The 10201-nt window shown below is 49.3% G+C and overlaps 1 protein-coding gene across 1 annotated transcript; it reads right to left on the bottom strand.

Moving 5' to 3' along the window:
• Positions 1-357: 357 nt before the first annotated feature.
• On the bottom strand, positions 358-8779 carry EIF2B5 (eukaryotic translation initiation factor 2B subunit epsilon). The gene is made up of 16 exons (XM_008525982.2): positions 8517-8779; positions 7282-7406; positions 6291-6476; positions 6021-6198; positions 5848-5928; positions 5492-5569; positions 4909-5221; positions 3824-3969; positions 3454-3595; positions 3229-3330; positions 2920-3027; positions 2643-2733; positions 2220-2343; positions 1510-1635; positions 966-1076; positions 358-787 (listed from the first exon to the last, which is right to left on the bottom strand). The coding sequence occupies exons 1-16, from the start codon at positions 8712-8714 to the stop codon at positions 728-730; spliced, it is 2169 nt and encodes a 722-aa protein (XP_008524204.2). The 5' UTR covers positions 8715-8779; the 3' UTR covers positions 358-727.
• Positions 8780-10201: the final 1422 nt, after the last annotated feature.

Here is a 10201-nt window from a genome sequence, read left to right as displayed (position 1 = left end):
ATCGACTCGACAAAGCATGTGAGGAACTTGCAGGTGGTTAATGGACTTACATATGCTTGGCATCGTCACCCTCTGGCAGAGAGGTGTTCAGACTAGGACTCTCTATGGAAATAGGCTCAGGCACACCACACCAGGATCACAAATTGGTCCACAGAAGCTGGAAAAGAATCTAGGCCCTCCACTACCCATGAGCCACAGCAATGGTCTATTAGTAAGGTACCACAGTACCACCTAGTGGCCATACCACCCCTCTTCTCCCTCTCTCCAGTGTTAAGGAAAGGCTGACACGTCAGGGGTTTAGAACTCTTTGGTCACCTACTTCATTGGCTAATCAGTCAGAGTTGGAAGGAAACCAAGTACACCCCTCTCTCTTTTTTAATATTAACAAATACAAGCAGCAGAGAGGGCCAGCTGCTCTCTGCTGTTCCCTGAGGGAATGCCAGAACACAAAGCTGTTCCTCTGCTCTTCCTCTAACTGCAGGGCCTGTCTAGCTCCTCCTCAGGCAGAGCTTTGTTCCAGCCAACTCCCCTCATCCCAAATCCCCAGTCAGGACGGGAGGCACATGGTTGCTGGCAGTGGGAAGAATACTGTAATTCCAGCCTCTGCTCCTTTAAGTCTCAGCTCAGACGGTGGTCCCTCCAACCTTCTGCAACCAGCTTCTCGCTTGCCCTGGCCCAGAAGCCAGGAGGGCAATCCACCACACCCACAGGAGCAGGCAGTGCGACCTCAGTCATCTTCAGATGACTCCTCTTCTGCCTCTTTTAGCCACTGGATGAACCTCTGCAGCTGTAAGGAAGCAGAGTGGACAGCTACTGAGGGAGGGGCACATAACTCTCCTCTTCTCCTTAGCAGATAAACAGTTGTAACAACCAGAGTCCCAGGGACCAACCATCCTGGAGCCTAGGGCCAAGGGCCAAGGAACAAGACAACTACCCTGTGGCAAGAGGAGGGCAGTGTGACTTACCTGTTGGTTCTTGCGCAATTGCCGGCCCTTGTCAGTTGTATCCCTTCCGCTGAACCAGCTCAAGATTGTTTCCTCAGCCAGGATCTCCAGCTGGTAGAAAGCCATCAGTACCTGCAGAAGGCCAGCAAAGGAGATCTCAGGGCCCTTGCAGAGTCCAGCAAGATACAACGGATAACAGAGGAAGAGGAGGCAAGATCTTAGCACCACTCTCTACCAGGCCCTCAGCTTCCTTCTACACGCTGAGCCGCATCCTCCAAAACAGACAAGAATAATAAGCTGTTCACTCTGGTACTGGAACAGGTATAACTTCTGGAACTATTGCTGGGTAGTGCTTCACACATCCCCAGGGCAACCTCCAAATGGCTGCCTTACTAGCCTGGCTCCAAGCTGTACTATCCCACCAATAAGGACAACACTAGGGGTGGATGGTGCTGTTAGCCAAACTCCACATTGGATTCACGTCAGCCTGTTTTGTGTCTCCAAGAGGTTACCAAGGCCTCTGTCAAAGGAAATGCAGGACTATGGGGCTTGAGGTGGTATTCACCTTGGCCACGGAAGTACCAAGAGGTTCATGCTCCAGGAAGAAGTCCTCAATGGCTGCCAGTGCTTCCAAATGATCAGCTGCACGCTTTATGTAGTTCCGAAAAACAGGGCTCCAGGCCTTGAGCAGCTATGGAAGAAAGGAGAAGGGAGCTGCAATATATTCCCCAGCATGCACCTGCACCTGGACAGCAAAGAAAATCAATATTGATAACATGAGTCTTTCATGATATGGGAAGTCAAGAGGGAGATGATACAAGCCCTGTGAAATCAGGTCAGAGGGACTTGGGGGTTGCTGGCAGTCAGGGTTGGGGAAAAAGAAGGGATTACTCAGGGAAGGTGAAAGGGACGAAAGATGAAGGGTGAAGGTGAAAGATGTTGCAGGCTGCTTCAAAATACCTATTCTCAGCCTAAAGGCTGATCTCATTCTGGGTCAAATCAATTTCCGTCAGAGAGCCTGAAAGTCCAGGGCTATTCTGGATCTACCTTTGGGGTCTAGGATGGTCTGAATCTTGGAGTCTCAAACTTGACTCCTCTGGACCAGCCAAGGCTGCTCTAGAACCCAATCTGCATCCAGTAGCAAGAAGAAAGGAACTACAAGTAACATATTTCCCACAAGACCTTCTACTCCTGATGTCCTTTAAAGTCAAGCACAGCAACGACGTGTATCTGCCTCCACCCAATCCCTTGTACCCAGCCCCAATCTTTGCTCACGGGAAGCAGCAGGGCACAGTAGCGGTTTGAGTCAAGCGGGGAATCCATTTGTTGCAGGGGGAGTTCCAGGACCACGTGGCTCAGTACCTGCATCACCTCCTTTAGGCTTATGTTGTAGGCGTACCTGTGGGGAGACTGTAGTAACACGAGGGCCTTCACTGGCCCTTCCAGCACACTGTAGGACTATGACTTTGGCAGGACACTGGAGTAAGGAAGTCAAATGGAACAACATGGAAGGGGAGGGTTTTGGAAGGTGAAGTCTATGCTGAGGTTAGAACCTAATGCTCTCCTTGCTCCAAATGCTACTGGCCTTGTCCATTTGGGATGTTGAGGGACCAGGTTCCTATTAGGGGAAGACACAGGAGAGAACCTTTACCTGCCTGCCATTACCCCAAGAAGAGAACAGGGCGGGGCTGCTCTTACTTGAGAGAGTTGATCTCTAGGACTAGATTGTCACAAGAAATGTTCTCCTCCTTGCCCCGCTGTAGCGTTCCCAGGACTTCATTCTGAAACACTAAAATCAAAGCAAGAATAAGTTTCTGGACCAACATCACTCCAGAATGCTTTAAGTTACCTAGTCCTGACTTTATACCAAACTCTTTCTGGGAGGAACACAAGTCTTTGGTTAGTTGATCCAGACAAAGAATAAACTAGAGGTTTTCCTCTTTTGTCCCAGGGCACTGCTCCCTTGGCCACTCACCTCTGATGTCATCCATCTGTGGGGAGCCTGCCCGGCTGTCTAGCTCCTCAGAATCCACACTTCGCTCACTTTCAGTTTCACTCTCTTCTTCCATGTTGATTCTGAGTCCTGAGGGCCCATAAAGGGTGAGAAAAAAGAAAAATAAGGAAAGAGCTATTGACAGAGACCAACATATCTGCCCTTTCTACATAAATTAAGCAATGAACAAGTCATCTGATTCTAAAGTATTCACTCTCCTTCAAAACATTCCGATTCGGGAGGGGGGTGGCCGGAATAAGGCCGGAATAATACCCCCCTAATAAAGCTCACCCCACAGACTCTGCCGTAGTTCCTCCTCTTCCTCCACGTTCACATCTGGAGCTTTCCAGAGGTAGCCCCGGCCTGCAACTCCAACTTCTGCCGGATTGTAACCTGGAAAACACATTAATCTTTAGGGAAGGTCCAGCAGAAGCATTAATCCCTCCAGGAGGAAACACTGCTCTTTCTATGGGGCAGAGAGACACACAGACGCCCCACACCTGCTGAGCCTCACACCTTTCAGCTTCACTTTCTCCTTTTCTTGGTCAGCCCCAGAATCATCACTGAACTGGCCATCATCCTCATCTTCCTCTGCATCTGGAGGGTGCAGAGAGACCACCGAGCCCTCAGGCAGCATGATGTCTGGGCCCACTACCACCTAGGGGAGAAAAAAGGAGTGGGTGGCACCGACCCATAAGTATGTTAGAGAAAAAATACATCCTGAAGTTGAGAATAACTTTTTTCACTAAGCCAACAGAAGGCAAATGAAACCACTGGATTTGGATTCTCAATTCAGGCTGGATTAAGGGTGGGCATAAGGCCCCTTGTGGCTCAGCATGACCAGCACTCAGTTTGGGGCCAATGTACAGTATGGAGCAGGTCTCACCTGGGAAGTGAGGACACAGTGTGGCTTCAGTATAACTTGTTCCTTGACCTCAGCATTGTCACAGAGCAGAGACTGATGGATCTTTGCTCCAGCAGCCACTCGGACCCCTTGCCACAGGTAGGCCTGGTCCAGCTCCACGTTATCACCTGGCTCAGGACAGGAAGGACTCCCGGTCACTTAGGGCTCCAACTCCAGACCAGGGACATTCCTGGAGGATAGGGCTGACTGACACCAGCACAGCTCCCAACTAGCTCTAATACTCCATCCCCGAATTCACCGGAGACACCCTCTCCCCTTCTAAGTCCAGGCCTGAGAACAGAATATTGCTCACCCTGACCATCCTCCACCAGGTGTATAACAATTACAGATTACACACAGGACTTGAGAACCTGAGACCCTTCAAGATTTCTGGGGACCCCTTGAACTCAAGAACCTTATTAGAATCATATCCACGTCTAGAAGTAGAACCAAATTATTCCACCTCTTCTTATACATTTCAGAGTTAGAAACTTATTGTTACTTTTTTAAAGGGGCAGTTCCATCAGAAGCATCATATTCCTATAACCAAAGTGAATTACTAAGAGGCTAACCAGGCAATTATGGTAGAGTAAAAAGAACAGTGGACTTACAGTCAGAATACTCAGGTTCAAGTCCCAGCATTGCCTCTTATTAGTATGACCTTGGGTAAGACAACCTCTTTGAGCCTGTTTGCTTATCTATAAACTGGGGATAAATACTACTTCCCTCACAAGGTTTTTGTGCGGAGTAAATGAAATAACGTATGCAAAAGCTCTCTGTAAACTGTAATGCACTAAACAGATGTTATTATTGCATGTTAATTATCTACTTGGTCCTGAATGTGAATATAGGGTACCCTGAAATGTGAAGAGTCACCCAATAAGAGGCTCACAGGCCACAAACTAAAGTATTGCTGTTTTCACATCCCTGTTCCCTCCTTTATTAAGGTAGCCACTCTAGTTCCTTACTCTCAGGGACTATCCCTCTGTATCCTTCTCTGGAGACATGGGGCTCCCGCAGGTTCCTGCTCCTAGGAAAGCCAGCTTCACTTCCCCACCTGTGCTCACCAATGTGGCAGCCAGGGCCAATGACACTGTTGGTGATGGAGCAATTGCTGCCAATGACAGTGCCGGAGCCCAGGAGCACATTTTCTTCCAGGATGCTGCCATGGCCCAGGCTGACCTCAGGCCCTCGGTAGATGTTGTGCCGGGAATGAGTGCAGCTCTGGGTGGTGCTGTCAGTGAAGTTCGCCTCAGGGGTGAGAGGGTAGACCCATCGGCGGATGACATCAGCGCAGACAGCCGCATACATGTGTAGGTTGGAGACCCGGGCACCATATTCCCTAGCTGTCACGTGCATGTGGATCTGGTTCCCTAGGATCTGAATGAGGAGAAGGAAAGGGAGGTCAGCCAAGCAAGCAAGAGAGGAAGAACATCCCCAGGTACACTTTTCTAACCTTCTTAACTTCCCCTCTGCCTCTCAATGTCACAGCCAAATGGCCTAAGACTTTTCTGTGTGTATTGCTTCCCCTTGCCCCTCAGCTCTTTTCTTCCCTCTTAAGGCTCAATAAACACAAAAGGGGACCGAAAGTTATCAGCATGAGATAAAATCACAGCCCTCTCCTAAAGAGGTACTGAGAGCCTTTCTTACCTCCTCATTCACTAACAGGCCTCGCACAAAGTCATCTCGAGTTTGGTAGTCAAAGTTGTCTGTAAAGAGTTGAGCCACCTGTGGGGGGAAGTTGGGTGGGACCAAGGTTAAGTGCTATTCTCTGGAAGCAAAGATAAAAGCCCCCAGAGACCTATCAGACCCTATGACAACGTACGTGGGCCAGAATCCCAAAGAGGCTCCCAATGGGATATTGGGGTCAAGAAGACAGCACCTATTTGGTGTAGAAGAGATAAGGGAAAGAGGGAGAAGAAATATACCCTGGCCTTCTAAGGGGGCAACAGCACATCCTCAGAGCTCTGCTCTTAGGATTGTAGCCCTGGCCCTGAAGAGCTCACCTGAGGAGAGCAGATGCTGATATGACAATCCAGTAAATCATAGCGAATCTCCACGCCATCTCCACTGCTCTGGAACAAGCTCTGTGGGGAGAAGTTTACAAGAACTTTAATGTCTCTGTTGCCGAAGGCTTGAGGTCACTTTCCTACCTCAAGGACCCCAGATACCCACACACCAGAGGGAAAGAAAAACGTCTGAGGCCTTGGGTCTTCTGGAAATGGAGAACCCGGTTTGTGGCACTATCCACAGCCACTACCACATTGTCCTCTTGGCAACGAGTCGGGTGGCTGGGGGATGACTCTTTGAAGATCATTGTCATCACAGATACATTTTTTTCAAGCTTCCGCCTCAACCTATGAGGAACAGGAGGGAGAGAGCTGCAAAACAGCAGGCTTGGGGCTCTGCTGGTCCCAAACCCTTATCTGTACCGTTTTCCCGTCCTGACCTGTGTTCCTCCAGGGCTCTGGTAATATTGATGTTTGACACAATGTCCCCATACACCAGAAGGAAGTCGGAGCGCACCAAGGCCTTGGCATCAACATCACGGAGAACATCCCCCAGTGATCGATATAGCTCTGATGTAATTATCCGAACCACATTGAGGGATGTAGGGCGGCACCATTTGGATTTCCTGAAGGAAAGGCGGTGAGGGGAATGAGTAAATCAAGCATAAAGATCATGTAGAGCTTCCCTATCCACCCCCCCACCCCATTCAACATGCACACTCCTTCTCTATGGCTTTCTTGGATTCCTGCCAGCATCAACTTCAAAGAGATTTATGAACTATAATTAATGGTCTCAGCATCCTATGTCACCAATCTTGTTTTATGGCTTAGAGAAACATGGTTACTTCCTCTCCATACTCTGACCCCCGTCCCCAAACACGGATTTGAACTCAAAATCCTGCTGAGATTTGCACAAAGTATCAGAGGAACACACTTCTTATGCCACTTTTCTCCAGTCCAGACCAAATTTAGGAACTGTCTAACATGCAAATATCCTAGTCTTTATTTTCTAAACTGTCATAAATCCTGGGATTTGCTCTTCATCAAGAAGATTTCAGCAAGCATTTGTCAAGTGTTTACTATGTGCTTGGTACTAAGCTAGGCACTGGGAATACAAAGATGAGGAAGAGCTCAATATTTAGAAGCTCAGTGGAAAAACAAGGATGTTATTCTTATAACTTCCATAATGGTGCCATTAAATAAAAAGCAAAACCCACTTGGACCAAACTTTATAAGTGAAATTCAGAAAAAACCCAGATGTTGTTCTTTAATCTTTGTCACAGCTTCAACTGCTCACTTCCTGATAAGTAAAAAGAATGCCCTTAGACTTATGATGGGATCCAAACAGACACATTTTCCCCCTTATTTAGTTACATCCATCCTAGGGAAACTGGAAAAAAATGATAAACGTGGAAACAAGAGTTGCCTTACAGTAAATGTTCCTTGATTTGAGCAGCCTTCCAGCAACAAAAGACAAAGGTTTCCTGGACACCTGTGGCAGTCAGAAATTCCAGAGTGTAGTCAATTAGTGCCACATTGGCCAGGGGCAAGAGGACCTGGAGGGTAGGAGATAGAAAAAGTTTGAAGTCTTGAATCCATGAGGGCCCTCTGGGTACCATTCTTTCCCTCGCTTCAACCACGATTTCCACTCCCCTATCAGTCTTTCCAAACTCCATAGTTTTACTTTATCTTTACAATTTAAAAGTAATCAGGCTCCTGCCTTTGATGTTTACTACACACTAAGCCTTAGAGTCTAAGGTGTTGCAATTTGGATACGGTAGGTAAGTATGGAATTTACTTGCTTAGCATCAGACACAGAGCTGCTACAGAACAGACCACCCTTGGCAAAGGATAATACTGGAAATTAACCACATCTCCAAAAACTTAGGCACCATTAATGCCTTTTTCCCTATAAACTTTCCTTCCTTGATTCCTCTCTGAGAGTCAGGGGCTAGCCACCCCAACACTCGTCTAAAATGAACAACCATTAGGTTTTTGAGAGGAAGCAGGGAGTTAGAGATTATTTTTCCTGAACCTGAATGCAGTTCCCTTTCTTTGACTGAACTGGGGACTGACTGCTGAGTGACCCAGCAATACCTAGGACCGGCTCAGTCCAATTCCCCAGTGTCTCGACAATACAGGGGCTGCTGGCAACCAGCCACTAAACCCGTTCTGTCCTGCTTTTGACAGATGGCACTGTCATTAAACCTGGAAAAAAAAAAAAACCCATACTGTACGAGATCCAAAACAGCTGTTACTAAGAGATCAGACCGCCTGTTCTTCTTCAAGGCATAAGACCTCCCTTTTGGAGGTCTTCCTTTCACCTCCGGATCTCTTTCCCATCTGCATAAAGGCAGCGCAGCCTCCTCTTGGAGCACGGAATCTCCACGTGAAGGCTTCTCACAAGCCCTGCTTCTACATGCCTCCCAACCCTGAGGCGGGCAGCACTACGAGTGCCCAAATCTGCCAGCCACTCACTTGGTCAGGCAATCATCAGGGCTTTCGACTGTCCCTCCGCTTTCCTCCTAACCAGATAAACCCGATTCCCGGGAAAGAGGGTAGACATAAGTCCTTCCAGAGCACGCCTCACTAGGCAGCCGAAACGATAACTTGCTCTAGCCGCGCCACCTCCGGGCCCTCTGGCTGCTCTCGCGCGCGGCGCTCACCCGAGGCCGGTCCTTGGAGATGGGGAAGAAGCGGCGGTTGAAGCTATCTGCCACCAGAATTGCTTGTAGGGGCGGCGGCGGTTCCTCCTCCGCCCCCCTGGCTCCCCCGCCGCCGCCGCCGCCTCCCGGCCCACTGCCGCTGCGCTTGTTAGCCCGACTGGCCACCGCACCAGGCGGCGCCACCACAGGGGCCGCCATCTTCTTCCCTCACGGCCCCCACTTCCGCACGGAAACTGACACCGCTCGCAGTAGGGGACAAAAAGAACCCAGCACAAGGAACGCGAAGGTCTAACGAAAGCGGGGAGGGAGGAGACAAGGAAAGAGGACTGCGCATGCGTTTCCCCAAGGCCGCCCAGTCCGAGGTCTGAGCTAACGGGGGCAACGCGTGGGGGCTGGCGGCGGCTGTCTTACCCAACTAAAGCGCGGGGGCAGGGGACTACGGACCGCAGACTAGATCTGCAAGTATAGTAGGTCTTCATTTGTACACGAACAAGCTGAGATTCTTGCAGGATGGTGGGACTTGTGGTCTCTGCGAAGGGGTCAGATCCATTCGGGATGTATCTTTCTCTCTCTCAGTATGTTAAAAGCTGTCGTCCTCCGTCTTCATTCTAGGCACCTAATGCGAACCGGCACCTAGGGAAGCTCAAAACCGAGTCAGACATCCTCCCTACGGGAGCTCAGTCTGCATAAATACCGACCGTGCTGTAGTAGACAGAGTAGTAGTTCTATTGAGCGCTGATTGTGGCGAGGGACGAGACAAGCATTAGCTCGTTTAATTCGTCACACATCTCTGGTAGAACATCTTATTCATCCGTTTAACAAACATTTCTTCAATTCTCAGAGGGTGAAGTTCACCCAGCTAGTAAGTGGAAGAACCAGTATTGGAACCCTATCTGTCTGACCTCATAGCTCTACAATCTTCCTGCCAAGTGATGTGGGGATAAAAATTGCTATTTTATGATGTCTTCACTTATTCATGCATTCAGCCTATCGGCATCTTTTGAAACCCTACTCTGTGTCTTAATCAGAGTGGACATAGGGGTGGATGCGAGAACACCATAAAGTTGAGTAGGAGTGGAGTTAAGCAGCAAGCTTTCCAGGCAGAAGGGACTATGAGCGCAAAGATCCAAGGCGCGAGAGCTGCCGCACGATTTGGGAAAACAGGCGGTGGCTGCGGGGAGTAAACCAGTCCTGCTGAGGTGCGGGACCGTGGGGACGCGGCGGAAGCCAGGCAAGCCAGCTTGGGTGTCATTTGGTAGGCGAGGAGCTTTCCAGCAAGGCACCACGCCCTGTCCGCTGGAGAGGAATTCCGCGATCCTCTGGTGCCACCTGGCCGGTGCTGCACGCTGGGCAAAAACCATTTCTTGAGGATTTTGGAAAATTGAGCCTGGAGCAGGAAAGGCAGAAGGCAACTCAGTAAAAATGTTTAATTAAATGAATGTGCATTGTAGGGGAAAGTGAGTGTCCTACAAATCCACGGACAGAAAGAGAAAAAAAGGGTGATTAAATAGGACTAGTGATTTGTGCTCCCTCACGCACGTGCGCACACGCGCGCGCTCGCGGGGGTGGGGGTTGGGGGGTGAGGGTAAGGCCTACGGAAAGTTGGTCCAATTGTAGAGATTTTTAAATAACTTCTGCAACCTGAGAAAGTGGTGAGTGGTAAATCCAGGTCTTACAATTCTGTA

This window comes from Equus przewalskii, chromosome 18, assembly GCF_037783145.1.
Source record: "Equus przewalskii isolate Varuska chromosome 18, EquPr2, whole genome shotgun sequence".
NCBI classification, from domain to species: domain Eukaryota; kingdom Metazoa; phylum Chordata; class Mammalia; order Perissodactyla; family Equidae; genus Equus; species Equus przewalskii.
This window is presented reverse-complemented; position numbering and strand designations above follow the sequence as displayed.